Source organism: Salarias fasciatus, chromosome 11 (genome assembly GCF_902148845.1).
Source record: "Salarias fasciatus chromosome 11, fSalaFa1.1, whole genome shotgun sequence".
In the NCBI taxonomy this organism is placed as follows: Eukaryota; Metazoa; Chordata; class Actinopteri; order Blenniiformes; family Blenniidae; genus Salarias; species Salarias fasciatus.
This window is the reverse complement of record NC_043755.1, coordinates 30629045-30649486: the sequence shown is the minus strand read 5'-3', so window position 1 is coordinate 30649486 and position 20442 is coordinate 30629045. Positions and strand designations below refer to the sequence as shown.

General features: G+C 43.2%; 1 protein-coding gene across 3 annotated transcripts in view; it reads right to left on the bottom strand.

The window, feature by feature from the left end:
• Positions 1-3105: 3105 nt before the first annotated feature.
• Positions 3106-20442, bottom strand: part of atg5 (ATG5 autophagy related 5 homolog (S. cerevisiae)) — a 50506-nt gene continuing 33169 nt past the window's right edge. For all 3 annotated transcript variants that reach the window (XM_030102063.1, XM_030102064.1, XM_030102065.1), the window contains exons 8-9: positions 16391-16508; positions 3106-4566 (exon numbers count right to left, since the gene is read on the bottom strand). In XM_030102063.1, coding sequence (XP_029957923.1) covers positions 4430-4566; positions 16391-16508 — 255 coding nt within the window. In that variant the 3' untranslated portion in view covers positions 3106-4429. The remainder of the gene's footprint in view (positions 4567-16390; positions 16509-20442) is intronic.

The window sequence follows — 20442 nt, the reverse complement described above, 5'->3', positions numbered from 1 at the left end:
ATAGAGTCCGATGGAGGAGCGATTTCGGCTTCATGATGAGATCTGACCGAGCAGCTTCACTGGAAAGGACGTTATTATTGCTCTCACAGCAAAAAAATCAAATATAAAACAGGAAACAGCAGGCTGGTCACCTGGGATAGTGTGCTGGAAAACATACAAACAGCTCATGGGGTATGTTGTATCTTTATTTCTTATAATAAGAAGTCAGAAAATGAATATTTAAAGTTAATAACTGGATAAAGTGTGGATGGTTTGTGGCCCTTTGCAGGGAGGCTCACTGGACGAGGTCCTCACAAAGAGACGTGTTCTCTCACCGAGGAGAGGCTGTGGTTTCAGAGTCAGGCAGGACAGTAGGGGTCTGAGCAGAGTTGCAGGGCATAGTTTGTGGTCTGAGTGATTGTTAAAAGCGTGTGTGTGTGTGTGTGCGTGTGTGTGTGAGAACGACAGACATGGTTTCAGGGAATCTGGTGGAAATCAGATGTCCGGTAAAGTATTGTCTTTTATTGGAACCAAACAGAGAACAGTTTCCAGTCGATACGGAGACGAAAACAAACTGTTGATGGAAAACTTCCTGACACACACACACACGCATGCACACACACACATGCACGCACACCACACAGCTGGCCTTTGTGTTGTTAAAGCCCGACGACAAAATAATCTCTTATCTTTTTGGTATTACCAAAAAAAAAAAAAGAGAGAGAGAGAGAAAAAAAGCTTTGATACTGTAGTTTTTAACAGAACAAACCCTGTTTACACAACAATGTCGGAAAATTTGCTTCTTTGTTTCAAAAAATATTGTCAGTTTTGACAAAATCAGCAGAAACACTGAAAACCATCCAGTGATCACTCCTGGTGCTGCGGTTTGTTTTTTGAGCAAACCGACTGTGGAAAGGAAAAACTCTCTTTTAACGGGAAAAAACCTGCAGAAGGAGACTCAGAGGAGGCTTCCTGCTGCTCCAGGTGGGGTTAGAGGACGGGACAGGCAGGCAGATTGCGGGGAGGGATTCAAACCACGCACTGATGATTTCCACAGTGACTTTTGAGACCAGAGAACAGGATGACTGCAGCCACACATTTGGGCCTAAATTTGATGTATTGCTGTTTGACTCACAAATGTAACATGTAATGTAATTTAATGTGTTGTTCTGTTTTATTCCAGCAAATACAAGGCTGCAATGTATAAACCAATGTTTCTTTAAAGGTAATTTAATTAGATTTGTGCTGCAGCTCACAGGATCTCTCATCAACGTTCACATTTCCTTCTGACTTTTACATCAGAAGACATTTAAATATCAAGGTTAAGCCAAAAATGCTAAAGGAAGTCACATATCCAAGTACGAATTTGGTTAAATTTGGCTCCTGTGCCATAAAAGCCTGCACGGGATGAAGCACTATAAGGTAGATGACGTTTTGGGAGCAGTCTGGAGCAGACTGAGTGTTTTCACAGACTCTGAGTAACCCAGAGCGTCAGGCGGACCTTCCATACATGCTCCCTGAATAAAGAATACCCAGACATACGTTTCAGCTCTGATTCAGCTCCCAAAACCTGGACGGCTGATGGAAACACGTCGCCTTCATTCCACCGAGCGCCGTCTCTGTCCTCGGACGAGCGCAGCTCGGGAAATCCCATTAAAAAGTGTGTGTCAGTGCGATGAATGAGTGAGCCAGACTCACTGCATGGTTTACAAACACATTTACATCCACACACACACACACACACACAAACGTTACCCCACGCCGAGCCCCGGGCCTTGACTCAACTCCATAAACCCGCCGTCCCATCATGCTCGGCGGCTGCAGCAGCGGTGAGAAAGCCTGACATGATGACATGATGTGTGACATCATCCACACACACACTTTAAATTAGCAGGCTGGCAGTGTGACAAAACACAAGAATGTGTGTGTGTGTGTGTGTGTGTGTGTGTGTGTGTGTGAGAAGAAAACGACACGCAGGATTCAAGTGGATGTCTTCCAGCACACGCACACACCTGCGGGGGGCTATAAACGACGTCTGTAATTATGAACTCACACTGTACACTTCAAATTCCCCCAAAACACAAACACAACACACACACACACACACACACACACTCACACACACACAGGGAGTGAAGTGACACAGCACCCCAAGGCCTGTCTGGACAGTTTAGTGGTCTCATTAGCAGCGGGTGGAATGCCAACAGATGATTAACCAGGAGAGATGAAGAGCGGCAGGGAGGGCGAGTGTCAGCAGTAAAACACAGGAGAGGGGGAGAGATGTTCTTTATGACATGGATAAAGTGAAAAGATCACCAGAGGGGAGGGAAGCTGTTTCATATGATCATCCAAGCCAAAGAAAACAAACGCTCAATAAGACACTTTCACTGGACGGGACTTTGCTCCGGCGCAGAAACCACCCGTGCACGGTGGTTTGGAGATGTTTCCCTGCACTCAAACCCAAAATAAATATCAAGAGTCTGTTCGGAATATTAAAGAAAAGCCACCGAACAAGACGGACAGTTTATCTTTGCGGTGCGTGTTGCGTGCACAAATCCTCTGCACCCGTTTCTCTGGAATCTGGTTCTTTTCAAGAGATTTTGCACATTTTGGGTCCACAGTTAGAAAAATGTAGCTAACTGTCGCTCACTGTATGAGGCTGGAGAAATGAGGATAAACAACACAGAGAAAACTGCAGACTTCATACACAAAGGGCCCAACCTGGAAACAAGAAATGGTTTGAAAAAAACAAAGAAAAACTACCAGAAACAAGTCTTTAAATTCATGTTGCTGGCCACTGGTTTGTGCAAAACATTTTCTGCAGCCATTTCTCTGAAACCTGGTTGTTTTAAGCAGATTTTTTTTAATTATAATTACAGTCATAAACTAAGTTACTTTTAAAGTGCAACATTTTTTATGTAATTAAGAGATAATGAAACTTCATTTAAACTCCTGAGTCCAAGAATGTCACATAGGAACTCTCTGAAGGGGATCTTTTCGTGCATGTTTGAACGCTCCCCCCCAAACTCAGACCCTCACAATGAAGAGTTCAGGAGTTTAATGAGATCTGAAAACTGTTAGGAACTCGTGAAACATTTGAAGGAACTGGATAAAGAGCTTCAGCCAAAAGCTTTAATATAACTTTATTTCAGTGTAAAGAGATGTTAAAAAATGCAGAGAGACAGACTAAAACGTGAGGAGATGACGAAAGAGGCATACTTTGTAAGAATGAACCAAACACGAGGCGATCGAACACAAAGCGATGCCACGGCGCTGGGAAAAGAGCCACAACTTCAGTCCAGGTCTGTAAACTAAAAGGTGACACTCGGAGGCAGAGATCACAGCCTGCAGACTCTTCATTAGCAACCCTGCCAGCCGTCTCACAACTAAACCAGATGCTCAGCTCATGTTTGGCAGCGGACGAAGAAGCTTTGGCCCAATCTGACGAAAACAGACAGTAAAAAAGAGCCAGAGAGCGTTGTGATGGTGAGAAATCAACACCTGATATTGAAAACACGTGTGTGTGTGTCTGTGTGTGTGTGTGTGTGTGTGTGTAGTTTATTTGCCTTCGGGACAAAGAGCTCCGGACGACTCAGGAACGTTAACCATGTGAAAACTGCTCATATCTTGAAAGAAACGGTAAAAAGGAGTTAGAGTGGAGTTCATGGCTACCTGCAGCTGAAGCACAACCGTTTGGTTTTAAGACGTAGAGATTCCCATCACCCACCCAGGACTCACCGCAACACCTAAACCGGAACGTGGAGGTACAGTTCTAAAGCCAAAGCTACAGTTTGATGACGATTCAGGAAAGAATGATATTAAGTTCTGTTAAGTGAAAAGAAATAATGTGACAAAGTTCTAAAAACCGCTTCTTATTCCAGCTCTTTGTTAGTTGAAGCACTGAAGGAAGCGGCTTGTGGACCAGGATGAGATGTAAACTTCATGAGTCATGTCATTTATGAATGTATTAACTAAGGCAACGTCAGAAGGACTGGATCCGCCGCTCCCCGAAGGCCCTGAACACCGGGCAGTTTCCCACAGGACGAGGAGGAAGAAGTTCGCCGGGATGAAAAAGAAAAACGAAGAAATGAAAAGCGAGGAGCCCGTTCGCCTCCTCCCCTCCAGCGGAGGCGGGAGTTGAAGGAGAGGAGGAGGCTGGAGAAGAGAAACCGAAAGACGCCCGCCTTCAAGTTCATGTCGTCCTTCCGCCCTCGCAGGTTTTCTCGGAGGGAAACGGGAGTCACGGCGGCAGCAGGAGACGAGACGCGAGAAGGAAGCAGGAGTGTGAGGAAGGTCCTCCTCCTCCTCATCCTCATCCCGGTCTCGTTTAGAGAGTCCCTTCAAAAGGCTCGCCACTGTAAACGTTACTCTTCCCGGGGGGGTTTAGCGAGCTGGCTTCGCCAGCGCGTCGTCATGGTGACGGTGGGCCGGACCGGGAGGGGGTGTGGCCTCAGTCGCTGGGGGCGGGGATTACGCAGATGTGCAGGAAGTTGTCCGGGTGGCTGAGGTGCTCGCTCAGCCACTGGAGAGGGGTCTCCAGCAGCGGCTCGATGCCGTGGATCACCACCTGGTAGCGTTTCTGCTCACCTGCAGGGAGACAGAGGAGGGAGCGCTTACAGGACCCCGCCATCCAACAGCAGACACACACACACACACAAAATACCTTCACCGGCAGGTTTAGGGACAACAATCAGCCCAAGATGCATGTTTTAGGAAGAGAGGGTGAGGTGAGGTTTCTCTAAACTGAACCACCGTGCAGCCCTCCTACTGGTATTTAGCTGAAACTAATGTCTTGCATGGACTGTGTGACCTGCATGTCCGACCTGGCAGACGTTTCACACCAGATGCCCGTCCGGATGTCAAATCTGTCTAAAATACCACTGCCCAACATAAAATCCCAAAACCAAACTGAAATAAACATTTCAGTCAACGTGAAGCTCCCAAAAAAAAGACTCTGAATGTACAAATGTGTGTTGCGGTTGGAAACGAGCACAAGTTAAAAAAAAAAAAAAAAAGGTTTTACTGCAACGGACTGGACGATGACAAAAACTTGTAACTTATCTTCGGATGTGCGACTTTCACAGTCACATTTTCAAGTTCTACATCTACTATTGTCACTCTTGATTTGAGTAATTTAGTGGAACTCTTCACACCAAACTGAAAAGGAGAACCGAAACATTCACAGCTATTTTTTATGGAATACGCAGTTTGAATTTTGCCAAAAAAGTGATCACCAGGCTTATTTTCAGAGGCAGTAATATATATATATATATATAAAAAAGAGATTACCGGTGGTGATATTTGATATTTACCTAATTTTATCCATAATGTAAAATATTCAAATGTCTCACACTGCATTACAAAGGGTGAAAAAAGACAGCGAGTGTGAATGAGGGTAAAAATAAGAGAGAGGATTTAAGAGTGAGATGGTGATGAGAAAAGAGGAACAGAGAAGGCAGGATGAGGTGAGGAACGACCACATCAGACATAGGAGGTGATGATACCACTGCTGTGGTGAGAGAGAGAGAGAGAGAGAGAGAGAGAGAGAGAGAGGACTGTGTGTGTGTGTGTGTGTGTGTGTGTGTTCAGAAATGAAGCAGAGTAAAGTGACAGTTGATTGTTTTTTTTCGTTCAGCGCTGACGGGATTCAAATTTTAAACTTTCACTCTGACGGTTTGTTTCCCGGTTCTTCTAATCTATACCATAAATCTGACTGAAACATGAACGGCGAGGGGCCAGTGTGAGCAGAGGTCGACGTATGGTCCCCGTGAGGCGCAGAAACACAGCGCGTGTGTCGCAGTGGCCTAAAAGTGAAGAAGGGCTCCGCCCATCGAAAAACTTTCATTCCCAGCAACGACTTTCTCGTGCCTTTCCTCTGACAGACGGCGGAGCTCCATTAGTGTCACAAACAGTCGTCTACCTGGTAGGAAGGACGTGAGGATTTCAGTGAAGTTTCCCTTTAATTGTTATTTAAATTCATTTTCTGAAAGGATCAAGACAGACACCAGATTAAAACGTCACCGTTTTGTATTTTTCTTTCAAAGCACATAAACACCCTGATGCTTGCTGCAGATCAGGAGTTTTCAAAGTGTGTGTGAGGCTGCAGGTAGAATGCTCATAGCTTTCATATTATAACACTGTTAACACCTGTTAGGATCCTTATGTGACAAACTTCTGCTCTGCTCCTGTTCTTGATTATTTTACTAGAATTATCTACTCAAATAAACTGTGTACTTCTGTATAGACTGCAACGGTCATAACGGCAGCACTTGAAATTTTAATCATTCATTCATTTAAAATAAAATAATGATTCTTTTTATCATATTTTCTTCAAGCTTGAAAAAGGCATCTGGTTATGTCCTGCAGAATCTCCTGTTTTGCATTTTATTTGACTAGTGTATGCACACACTAACAGTCCATGCCTTTATAATTTAAAGGCAAATAAATGGATTTAAAAGTGAATTAAATGAAGCTGGTTTTACGAACATTATTCTACCACTGAGGCCCACGGGTCATGTTAATAACTTGTTTAAAGTTCATTTTTTGTCCATGTTATCAGAAATGTTGCAGGTGAGGTACGTGTTGTGTTTATGTAAACTAATCTGGCATTATTTCACTGTTACACTGATTTAAGTTTCCAGAGAAATATTTTTTTTGCTGTGAACAGGCAGGAGGGTTAGAAATATTTTGATCAGCTGTAAAACAGAAAGAATGGAAATATAAGACCCAGGAACAGCTGCTGCAGCTGCTTTTTGTTTGACCTGAGAGGCAGAAGCTGCCTTCTGTCTGAATGACTGGATGAACACACTCTCCAGTAACTCTGCAGACTTCTTCATGACACACGCGAGGATGGGAGTTTGAATGTGCGTGACAAAGGCAGACGGCGACGGGCTTTTTTTTTTTTTTCCCTGTCTGTGGCATTTTGACCTGACACATTAACACACACCGATACGAAACATTTTAGCTCCACGTAATATCAGGAGGACGGTTGAGGCAGCGCATCAACTGCCGGTCTGAGAAGCAGCTCCACCCTACACCTGCTGCCTGGCTGGCGAGCCTGCACCGAGCCACTGTCAGGAAAACAAAGCCAGCGCTCGTCACAAGCCGCCCTCTGAAATCTGGAGTCTGCAGCCGAGCGCAGGCAGGCTAGTGGTGCCGGCTGCCTCTGCTGGCGCCATCTGGAACTAGAACTAGAAAACACAACACCTGCCATAAATACTGCGCACGTTTTTACATTGACGTTGTTTGAAATGCACTAAAAAAAAAAAAAAAAGAAAAAAGAAATGCACTATGTGTGCTGCCTGTAATCTGAAATAAACCACATTTTGTTTTGGATCGATTGTGGAAGCATGTACAACCTGAGGAGCTCCAATCACATTACACTAGATTTGACTCTGATGCCACACACTGGCTGGAGCCAAGGAGGAAAATCCTCAATTCAAAACATTACACTGTTGTCATACATAGATTGGTAAAACTGGTAAAATACAGCAATCGTGACTTTTATATTTACACTTTAAAGACTGCACTGCCCCTGACAGCCTGGCTTTGAGGTGAATATGAGCTTGCTGTCGTTCATGGCAGCATCACTGACCTCTCAGTTCGGGTCTCAGTGTTGTGTTGTGTCTGCTGCTCTCAAGAAAATTAGTGGAGAAAAAAAATCTATGTTTTTTTTTTTTATTATTTGTGCGATTTGCTTGGTGGTTTCGTGACACGGATGCAAAAAGAAAAAAAATATATGGATGAGGTTTTGCAGAGAGATTAAAAAGTTTTGGAATTGAATTTCTGGTGATTTCCAGCTTTAGAGGCGTAAACAAAGATACATTTTTGAGAATACAACACTGGATTTGATTAGATTTTTTTTTTTTAGATAGTGAATGCCTTGACTCCAGTTCAGTCAAAAAAAAAAAAAAGTTAATCAAAATCACATCTTGTTTTTGTATTTTTCAAGAACAGCTGCTGAAACTCTGACACCGGGGGAAGTTTGAACAGTCACGGCGATGTCCTGCGTGTTTGCATGGCTGTCTTACAACACTAAAACCACCGAGGCCAAGGTCAACAGGAGACAACTATCGGCAAGCATTTCCTCTTGACTAACGGAGGTTTTGATCACCATGTGCTCAACAACCGAAGAGCTAGTGTACATCTGTAGAGTGCCTGTTTTTAAACTATTACTAATAAGTCTGGATTGAGAAACAGGCAGATGAGTGTCTTGGGAAAATGAAATGTAGGCGAGTCGGAGTTACTGGGAATCTGAATGGAAAAGAGAGAGACATACACTAAACGTGCACAAACATATCGATCTGCGACTTTTAAGACAAGATATGTTGGGTTTTAGATACAAGAAACAACAATTTCATTCATATTTGAGAACAATGCATTAAAGGAAGTATCTTTTGCACCCACAATTATACTGTTTCATGGTTTTATAAACCTCAACGCCAAAGTAAATTCCTGAGAGTTGTAATCTGATTGTGACATGCAAAGGTTTTGCCCTCTTCGAAGAAGCTTGTTTTAACAATATAAGATCTTCAAACATCAAAAAATGTAATATTTCATTCATAAAAAAGACAAAATCCAGTCTGAATATATAAAAATAACAAAAAGTCACCCGTGAAAACTGGTAAAAGCTGTAATGAATTTGCTGATGTGAAGAAACACGTGTGAGCTGCGAACAGCGAAGCTTCAGAACTGGAACGGACTCATAAATGCTGAACTCGCTTTTCAGAATGTTAAGATGTGTGGCTCAGTTCAGAAACTCTGAAAGCAAAAAGATGTGATACTGCAGGTGTGAGCAATAATGAGAGGAAGGACACTTTCTCTTGTAACACTCACACACACACACCTCCTTGCGGTTTTAGCGCCGAGGGGCAAAATCATCGTCATAATGCAGTACCTAGTGCTTCATGTCAAAGTTAAACCTTTGCAACAAACTAAATCTCATTATTATGTAAAAGAATCGAGCCCAAACACACGGGGAGGCACAGATGGGTGAGACTCCAAACGAGTGTGTTTTCACTGTTTCCTCACAGCGCAGAGTGAGTTAACGGCGGTCCTGGATCTGGGCGGCACTTCTGTGACATGAGCAGGACAGATGTGGGCAGAGGGAAGGTGCACCGTCAGTCTCACTATTAGAAACGGGGGAAATTCACAATGAGAAACGCCCCCAAAACACCCACACACACATGCAGAAACAAACACACGTTACTGTAGATCATCACCTGTACCCAGCTCTCTCTCTCACACACACACACACGCACGCACGCACACGCTGAAACCCACACAAACTATGAGACGAGTGAGAAACACGTGGTTAAAGAAACACTTGTTTCACCGATAACATCAGTGCGGGCTGTAACTCAGCGTGGTCATCGTAACACAATAAACACATTGTTAACATATGAATAACAGAAACCTGTTAAGCCACACATTTAAGAAAAGGGATAAAAAGAAAAGAAGGAGATTTCGTGTTGTTACCACAGAAACATGGCACACAGATGGTAACATCTGATCTTTTACTGTCTCCAATAAAATCGATTTATTGGCTTCTCCACGTGTGATCAACCCAATTCCTACATTTCTGATATGAATGAGAATAAATTCACAACATGAAGTTTAAGAAGCCAGCAGAAAATCCCCCAGGCCTTCAAATTCATCCACTATTTATTCGCTCTGAAATACTTTAGTTTTCATTAATTTGACTCTGCCAGATAAACACAATGATAATCTTATTTTATTCTGGGTAATTTCCCAGTGCTGGTGTAATGTTCACCATAATAAAGTATGACTATAACTAGAAAGACACCGACACTGACACCAGTGTCGGGTCTGACACTGCACAGGCTACCTGTACAGCAAAGGATCCTCAATACAACCCGGAGTATAGAGTGCGATTTAATGGCATTTAAGAAGTGCCTGTATCTGTTCTCTGTATCAGCAAGTAGCTAAAGGTGAGTACTCATACTTGAACTTGTCCTTTAAAAATCTGGTATCGGTGCAGTGAATAATTACATCACTAGACCACAGGTCTGTTACTGTCACTAAACCTCTGTTAAGGATATCTGTCCAATAATGAGAAAGCATAACAATTTCAATATGTAGTTAGTTTGTAACTAGTAATTAACCAAGGAAGTAAACAGTCAGTGTAATCAATACATATTGGTAATTTCTATTGAAGCTAAGAGAATAAACCAATAAACCTAAAGCGTGATCAAGATTAAAATACTTGATCAGACTTGAGATTGTAAGAAAACACTGAAAATGGCTTAAAATGCAGAGTTCAGTGATATTTTCCAGTGTGGTTTCCAGTTAACTTCCACATCTACAAACATCTTGTTGGAAAAAAAACAACCCTTCATTAGCTTTGAAGAGAAATTTGGCAATTACACAACCAAACTCACTAACCTTGTACTCCATGTAGATGGAGGTGAAAACCTGCCATTACCGTAAAGATGAGGGGTTTGATTCCCCCCCGAGGCCGTGCAGCAACAGAACAAGTTCTACACCTGACCTGTTGGGACAAGTGTTATTGGTAAAGAGACGATTCTGAGGAATATGAACCGGAGAGGTATTTCCCTGAAATGATTAACATCACACCCTGTGAATCACCACATTACTGCACGACTGACCACTAATCGAAAGAGCACACAGCGTTTCCATGCAAGTGGAGGTGTCGATATGCAGGACGGTGCAGCTTACTCCCAAACATTTCCATGATTAAGATTTACAAGGATGAAATGACAGTTTTATGATGACAAATCACTGTATCATTAAAGGCCATAAATTCTGTTATCGCCTTCAAGATCAGGAGTGCCAAACATAAGGCTCGTGGGAACAAAATTGGCACACAAGAGGCTCCGATCCGGCCTGCAAAACCACCAAGCAAAATTGAGTTTTTTGACAAAATTTCCTAAAAGCAGCAGACAAAACACAACACTGAGATCCACACTGAGATGCTGCCATAGACATGAAATACCTCATTGCAAAAAGGCAAACTGGCATTAACCTCAAACCCACAACGTTTACGAGACTTTGTAGAAAACAAGAATAATGCTACAACTGTAGAATTTTTTTTTTTGACATTTCACTGTATTTTGCACCAGAAGATGTTATCAAAATTGGGTTTATGATGAGATTGTAGCCATCTTCCCCAGAAATGTGTTTTCCTTTGCAAATGTATTGACATTTTCACCATGTATACTTTGCAACACAAAGAAAAACATTCTGTGTTCATGCATGTTTTTTTTTGTGTAAAGCCATATATGTTCCACAATACAGACAAATTAATTATATACAGGACATATATATATTAAAAAAAAAAGAATATCCTTTGCTCTCTGTTGATCCTTCCTTGCATGGTTGAATTCTGTGTCTAACTCGGTTAAAATTGGGTTACCAAGCTGTGGTAGCAACTATAATTCTAACGTGTACACACTCACACAGAAATCTACAGCGGTGGGTGGACACATCAGTGATAACGGTGCCAGAAGATTATCAATTAGGAGTATCGTGAAACCCTGTCTTAGCAAAGAGATATCCAGTCAGACGTCATTCTCTCACAGCTCACATGACTCAACTAAGACAAGAACATCGCAAAAAATGCTAAAGAGCAAAGCAAGTTGTAAATGTAAAGCTTTTTCAAAACCACAATAGAATTACTAATAACTGGTTTACAGAGGAAAGTTAAGTGGATAAGTAGAAAAAACTGGACCAATCTGTCTGCTCACACACACACACACACACACACACACACACACACACACACACACACACACACACTGACACACGCTCCCTGTGGTTGAGTGGTGCACGACTGCCGGCCAAGACGACATGTTTTGTCAGCTGAGCGCAGCCCGATCCCATTTAGGAGGACCGCACTGCTCGGCGCTCGTCACAGTCAAGCTGCATGAGTGGCAGCGGGTCAGACGGAGCGCTTTGGGTGGGATGAGTTATATTCTTTCACATCAATTTTGAAACGGTGAAAACAAAATTCATCATCTGGCCTGGGTCAATTACAATATCACACTGTGACAACTGACTGATCACATAAAGAAAAAAGCTGTAAAACGGTACTAAAAAAACCTATAAATTAAAGTTTTCCCCTTTGTTGTGGTGTAGAGTATACATGATAAAAATGTCTCAATATTAATACAACCTATATAGCGAAAGATATACCATTTATTCAGTTCGTTTCATGAGATTCTTTCTCATTTCTATGACGGTAAACAGTTTATAAAGCTTTCCAGCTTTTAGTTTAGAATCCAACACATGCAACTGTCACTGACGGCCACTTCATTTTGACTCCACCGCGCTTGATTCAATGTATTTCTGTTTTATTAACGTGTCACTTTAGTTTGCTTTTGTCTGGTCGAGTTACATGCCAAGCCGTGAGCAGTTCTAACTCAACTCTTTACCTCGGCTTTTCGAGCAGAGGATCTCATCTGATCACATTTTAATCAACGCTACACGAAGTCGAGAAGCCATTGAGAATTGAAACCCCCCCGTCAGTTGCAGATCTCACACGCCCACGCACATGAGCCGTGACCCACGGTCCGCTTCATCAAAACAGGCCCCGATGGCGACGCTTCCGCCGGCGTCCTCTGAAGAGAGGCTGGATGCGAGCGTGCACGGCGAGCGGGGACAAGCAGGGACGCCATGGAGACGTGACAGAGACGGGCGGACGTGGGAGGGTGCGGGGAAGAGCAGCATCTCACCCTGGATGTGTCACTCAGGAGGGAGGGAGGGGTAAAGGTAGGGCGTGGGGGTGGTGGGTGGTGGGTGGGATCCATGGGGTGGGGAGTTTCCTCTGATTATTCACACACAATAATCGATGCGGGGGTTTTTTTTTTTCTTCATGTTTTGGTTGAGCTCTGATAAAACCCGACATGAGAAAAAAGAAAAGAAAAAACAACTTACGAGAACCGTCTGTCAATTAAAGCTTGTCGAGCGTGGGCGGCGTCACCCTTCAGGCTGTGAACAAAAACCGAGCCAAACCTCTGCCCAAACACTTGCTCAGTAACACACCTGGCTAGAAAAAAAAAAAAAAACAAAATAGATGAGACAGCCTGGACAGACGTCAGCGCTGACCGCTGCTTACAGGAACTTGTTGCCCTGGATTTGTTTTCCGCAGCGCGGTGGGAAGGACGGCGTCACTAAACACGCGGCCATGGCTTGAGGATGATTTGGGAATCCCCTTCCTTTTTTGTCTTAATTCGAGCCACCCCCATTTGTTTGCCGCGGCTGCCTTCTGGGTGCCGGCGGGGTCAACACCAATCCCCTCGCAGACATAACACAAGGAGTTTGTTTGAAAAATGCCCGTTATTTGATGTTTGAGAGATCACAGAGACGTGGAGCACCCGAGATTTTCTTTTTGTTATATGTTAGGGTCTCGGCAGAAAGAGAGAGAGAGAGAGAGAGAGAAGAAAAAGTTCTCTGAACTCTTGAACAATACAACCAGCAAACCCCACCTCCACCCCACCCAGTCCCCCAACACACGTCCCGGTCTCTCTAATCCAAACACACCGCCATAATCCCTGGCTATCAACCAACTCATCTACCAGCCGAGGAAGAGGTGGAAACCAAACAACGGCAACAGACAAAAGAACCACTTTCACCTTGATCAACCAGGCCGGCTGGCAGGCTCCTCTCTGAAGGAGGGCAGCGAAAGAAAAGCAGAGATTTAAACGTCAAAGACATGAAAGCTCGGCAAGATGTCGAAGACTACACCTGAGACAGAGATAGAGGATCAAAGAGCAAAAAATAAAGGCTCAGATCAGGGAAACCGTAGACGTAAAGAAACAAGAACAGAGGAAAGGAGGGGTAAGCGGATATCTCTGTCTCCGCCGAACAGTCACGCAAATTCTGAGTAAATCTGAAAATCTGGCAATAACTGCGATCCAAATTAAAGGAATTTATAACAAGTGGGCTGAAGGGAATTAGCATCTGTAAAACCATCCATGACAACGTCAAAAGAAATCTTGCTGGCAGTTGGCAGCTGTTATTGTTCAGAGATGTCAAGCGACGGCTGGATTTCATGCGGCCCCGAGCCAGAAACAAACAATGAACTTGGCGAGTTTTATATGTCCCAATTAAAGTCTGGACATCCAAGAGCTGTACAAGGAAAGGGTGAGGATATTTTCTCCTCGATGGACGACTGGTTTTTAAAAGAATAACCCCTCTATATGGATGTTGGTTCGATCACGAAGAGCTGCAGACCTTCGCCAGTTTGGTCGCTTGGTTTGATAGTTCAGCTTGTCAATACACCTGCGAGTCAACTGAATGTACACAAGATTATTGTGATGGCTCTGATTAAAGTTTTCCATGCTTTCTTTCTTTTGTTATATTTATGTCAGAAGTCAAACATCTCAATTTTTTTGTGAATGTGATGGACAATAAATTTATTTCATCTAATGATTCACTCATTTCTCTGGTCCAGCAGTGTGTACAGTGGATTTCTAGAGCATTTTTGTTAGAACAGACACACACTTTGGCCAAAAATAGTCAGTTGTAGACTATATAACTAAACAAAGAGCTGAAGCCCGGAGAGGCTGCAGGTGCAGCTGGTAATTCTGCCTTTTGTACCTGCAATCATGTCATCAACACGTACTTCACTATAATGTGTGTTGCAGGCTGGAAGGACTCACTACATATAAAAACGGTGCAATTTAACAAAGCCGAGGTTCCAATTAAACTGTTTGACTATTTAGCCAAATTCAGCCCAATTCGTACTCAGATATATAAATTCCTTGCGAAGTTGAGCCATTTTTAGCCCAACCTTGATATTTAAATATCTCCTGAGGTGAAAGTCAGAAGGAAATGGGAATGTTGAGGAGAGATCCTGCAACGCAAAGCTATAATTAGTCACCTTTAGGAAGACATTTGTTTATACATAGGCAATCAAAGAAAATGACGATGTTGACGATGATTATGACGTGCGTGGATGAAGTCCAACTTGTGCACATTTCCACATTCTTTGCGCTGGTAGGAAACAACGGGACTCACAACGCTCTGCACCTCATGGTGTGTGGGTATGGAGGCAGCATATTATGGATCACCTCCGGTTTATTTCACAGTGGAAGCAAAGGATCACGCTATCTGGGGCCTGAACTGTGAAACCTAACAACAGCATTTAGGAGATTCATCGTGACTTTTACATACAACTTTAAATTGGATTCAAAGGTTTTCATATGAAAGTGAATGTGAAATGTAAACAGTGAGGAGGAGGAGGAGGAGGAGGAGGAGGAGGAGGAAGGGGAAGAGGAGGAGGAATGAGAGTGAATACGAGGCAGACAGGTAGGCAGACAGACAGAGGAGGAGGGGTGTTAATGGCACTGTCTCCTCCGTGCAGGTGAGTCTCCTGCGGGTCCTATGTCCTAACACACTATTGTCTCCTTATCTACTTCCTCTCTCCTCCTCTGCAGACGCTGCCTGTTTAGACTGCTGCTTGGCCGCTCGCTCTCTCTCTCTTACATCCTCCTCATCTCTTCTTTCATTATCACCACACCTCCGCCGCAGCTGCAGCTCAACTGTGTGCCACGAGTGCACTTGTAATGCGTATAACCTGATGTGAAAACGCACATTCAAATGTTCAGCCTGCTGCCGTTTGCCGACACCGAGCGTTAATACATGTAAAGACTTTTCTTAGTGTGCGCTGCTTTGTGTTACATAACGAGACACGATAGTTCTTCACAGCGTCATTTCTGCATAGACTTGTGTCATTTGGTTCTCTTAGGAAAGGAACTGTCCAACTCCACCAGTTTTGTTTAATTTCTAGTTTAAATGGCAGACACTTACCCTTCAAATACGTCTTTCATTACCTGTCCTGGATAGTTTTGTACAATAATCTGTCAGTATTATTTACAAATGACAGTTTGAGATCCCCTGTCATTAGAGAAGACAGTTTGTTTCAAAAAGTGCTCCATGCATAGATTCATTGAGCGAATTTTTCAGCACTAGTGTTTAATTTATCTTTCATTTATTGATTTGTTTACGTGTCCCATGACTTTAGAGGAACTTTTGAGTCGCCTCTAAAAGTAAAGTAAAATAACCCAAATTTTCACTTCACCTGTTCACATTGTCGTCAATACCTCTACAGGCCATTAATCTCATGTGCTCCCCCCCGACAACTTCCACTCTTCCCCCTCACCTCGCCCCTCCAGGCCTGTGAAGTCCTACTGTGAGACATGATCTGTGACAGGCCTCATGCGGCAGTGCAGATAAAACAAAGGGCGAGAGCAAAGGTACTGCTTCTCCTCCGGGAGACGACATGACCCACATTTGATAAGGAAACAAAGATAAACCCAGGCTGCTACTTCACTTCTTCCATGGCAGTGGTGGCTAAAGTGATTTCTGCTGGTTGAACTACTATTAATATACTACAATCACAGAACTGCTTCCCAGTGTGTCGACTCACCATCGTTTGTTAGAGCGTCTGGGTACATCGCCTTCAACAGGTCGCCCAGCGTGTGCGTGTTGCCTTCAGGCGAAACGGGGCGAAACAGTTTCTGAATGAACGGCCTGTCGCTCGTCGTCTGCAAAACAACACAGCACGCAAAATTAGAGAAGTGCAGCAACACAGACATGAAGTGGGAGGAATGTTAGGATGTGGGAATGCTTTCTAATTCAATCCAGTGCTCTTCAAATTGAATTATTTCAAGTTATATTCAGAAAATTCATCTTTAATAACGATTCCAAAATGTTTAGGACGATTGAGAAAAGAGGACACAATGATGTGTGTGCTTTCAATGATTCAGATTTTATCCAAAAACACATAATACACTAGATTATTTGCTTGTTTTTTAATTTCTTAAGAGCAGCGCAACATCATTTTCAGTAGTATTCATTTGCTCTTGCAAAACTATAGATATTTTTACCACATGCACTCCGCACCACGACACAGAAAAATCTTAAGTTTAAATTTACAGGCTATTATGGCAGTATTTTACCGGTTTGGCCTACTAAATATGAAATGGGGCTGCATGTTGCTCCTGAACTAAAGTGTGCTTGATGCCCCTGACCTGCTCGAATCATCTCAATCTGTCCATATGAACATCAACAGCTCCCCTAAATAATAAGGCGACTGAAATCCGCGTGGAATTAACCAAGCTGCAAAGAATAATTTATTTCATTTCATTTATTATTAATTAGTCGTTACAAATGCAATTGACAAAGATCAATCGAATCCAGATTGTATCACTCATCATTAAAACTTTCATTTCCACTTATTTAAACAACGCTGTTCATCAAACTGCTTGTCAACACGAGTGACTTTTTTTGTGGCACAACATAAGGTCAAATCCAGTTAATGAATAAGAATTAATTAATCACACTTCTCCACTCAGGTGAAGTCAGGTAATTCAGAGCACTTGGTTTGAGGTCAAAGAAACCATTTTTGACTGGAAGCTCTGCAGGCCAGACTGTTTTCACATGAAAACATGCATTTCTGATTCAAATTTTCTTCTTTCTTTTTTCGGACCCGTTCACAGGACTGTTGGGAAAAACCTTCCGATTCCCGCAAAACGGACCATTTTTATGTGAAGTAACATTGGGGGAAATTTCACAGCAGCAAACAAGCCTTCACAGGGATGACGGCACCGCGCACGCGAATGCCGTGAATGGGCCGTGCACCGAGCCCAGATATGAATGTGATGCTTTGATGAACCCGACAGCTTAGAAGGAGAGATTTAGCAATCTGCAACTTTTAGGCAGATGTTACCGCTGATGCTGACATGTTTTAACAATCACCGTCGGCCTGGAAGTCATTATCCGCTGATTTAGTGTCTACTTGGCAGAAAAGTCAGCTTCTACAGAGACTAAAAGCTCATCTGGCAATCCTCAAGGTTCACAGATAGAGTGACTGATGAACAGCATTATTTACTGTGACTTTCATTGTTGTTTGATTAAAGAAAAATGTACTTTTCTCTTTCGTAATGACACAAAGACAGTATTAAGTTAGAAAAATTGTTTTTTCAGTTTGAAATGCTCCTGAATAATATTTCCTCTCACTTATTCCTTGGAAAAGAATTGGATTAAGGACAAAGACATAAAATCTGTAATCACAAAATGCATCAAATTAGCTAGAATACCTGACCCAAACTATCTCATCTACCTTCATTTGTCCACACTGGTTGTAATTTGTCTTTACTGTTGGCTTGTGGTCCTTGGCAGCAGTGATCTCGGACCTGCTGACCCGCCACAGCCGCTCCAGGCCTGCGACGTAAAGTGAGTCAGTCACGATGACAGAGCTAAACAAATGTGACGTTCGCCGCAAACATCCTCATAACTGTGAAGCTGTGATCTGCCGCTCGGTCACGGCATTCCACCAGCGAGATGTTCGGGAAACATGGGAAATCACCAGGAGGCAAACTTCTAGTAAACGATGTCCAGGGTGGTCATGGACATTGACTCAACCGCTGGTGCGTCTGTCTGCAGACTGGCATGTGATTTATGGATATCTTTAGATCACAAGGACGATCTAAAAGTATATATCGATGGTAGCACTTTTCAATAACACATATTTCATTAGTCTGAAGGTATTTAAAGAAAGTAAGAAGAAAATATTCTGCAGAAATTGAGATTTTACAGTATTCTGTCCTGTAAACAAATCTTAACATTATAAAATGTAATAAATACACAAAATGCAAATAAGGTCTGGGTGTGATAATAAAACTTAAAAAACACACGTCGACACATCGAATCCGTGGATTTCTTTTGGACAATTGAAGGACTTAACTAGGGGAGAGGCTGCCTTTTCCAAAAAACACAAACCAGCGCTCAATCTTGAGTCTCAGTCTTGTAATGTGTGTTTAATACGCCGTCCACTTTGTTGCAGGGCTGCCACTGCATTAGGTGAGAGCCTTCACTCCCAGTGAGCGTAGCGCACGTCGTTTCCATCAAACTGCCTGTCATTAGCTGCTTGGACTCTTTCCTGTTTGCCTCGAACAAACGTGTGTAAATACTGAATGTGAACCAGCGGCTACAGCAGCTCTGTCAGTCTCACTGTCTGTCAGAGTCGAGTCAAAAATGCCGTGATTGTAGGTGCGAGCACCCATATCCTTGGGGCAAAGGTAGAAAAGAAGCCAGATGTTGGACAACAGCCATAAACTACTAATGGGCGGTGACTGATTCTGACTACTTGGTTACTCAAGAGTCGCACATTTTCAACAACATTCTAAATACTATTTTAATAAAAAGTGCACATTTGCTTGGAAAATTGGTGGAAGTAAAGCAGTATCGCAAATTTCAAAGTAGATTATCGTCATTACTGCAGGACTGTAGTTTTTTCACCAATGATACGACAGTTTGCATTATTTGAGACTGAAATATCCAAAGTTGTGGTTATTTATTATGAAGGTGTACCAGCTACTTTAACACTGCATGGTATATTATCTCTTGGCAACAAGGAGCTTTCCTGAGCCGACATTCTTGAGTATCGTCCTTGAGTCAAAAGTTTGGGAAATATTGCAGGTCGCTATAGTAGCTTGACTGTTTAACAATGACTCAGGTTATAATGGTGAGCCTGGTAGTGATTCTGTGTAACCAGTCAGTGATTAACAATGTGTCAAACCTTCACCAAGCAAATTAGCGCTTTTGGAACCTCAAGAAGGCAATAATGGTAAATAATAATGTAAAATGACAGAATTGACACAATTTTTCCAAATGCCCCCCCCCCCCAAAAAAAATAAAAGACTGGTTGAATCAGGTGGAATTGAGGAGATGGAAAACTGCCATTCATCGGCTCTGAAGGGTTTCAAAGTCCCATCATGCTTTATCTTCTGAGTGTGGTAGGACAATGAAAGAACGGCGTCCTCAGAGAGGGAAATGTGGCCCAAGCCGACACCCAACCTGAGGTGTCAAACGGGGGAGTCGGACACTCTATAGGACCTAATCATGGAGCTGTGAAAAGGAAACCGGCGAGGACAAGGATCGAGTGTCGGACTGGTAACTACACACCGCCGCCAGGCGAGAACTAGCAAGAGGAAGGTGGCGGGTGAGGCGCGAAGACGGCGCTCAGGTTACGCAGAAAGACTGAGTCACTGACAGGAAGCGCGGCCCTTCGTGCGGGATCGTCAATGAGAGCGGAGCAGGGAGAGTGTGCTAAGTGACAGCTACTTCATTGCATTTTTAAATAGACGGCCATGAATTATTGAGCCGGTCGACGTACAAAGAAGGAGCTATTGATCCCCGGGGAGAGAAGCGTGATACTGTTTGGACGAGGACACTTTCTTTTCAGCTGCCTTGACACCTTAGCTGGCGCGGCGGCACATGGCAACGCAAAGAGAGCGAGGTGTCATTAGGTCTCGGGTGAAAAGAGATGGCCCGCTCTCGCTGAGTCAAAAGAGCAGCGGAACTCAAGACGTCGCCTAATTGATGGGCTGGATTCAATCCACCTAATTGAAGGTAAAACAATGAACGGGGGTTAAAGCACTGTCAATCCACAGGGAGGCGAGAGAAAGCATTGCCACT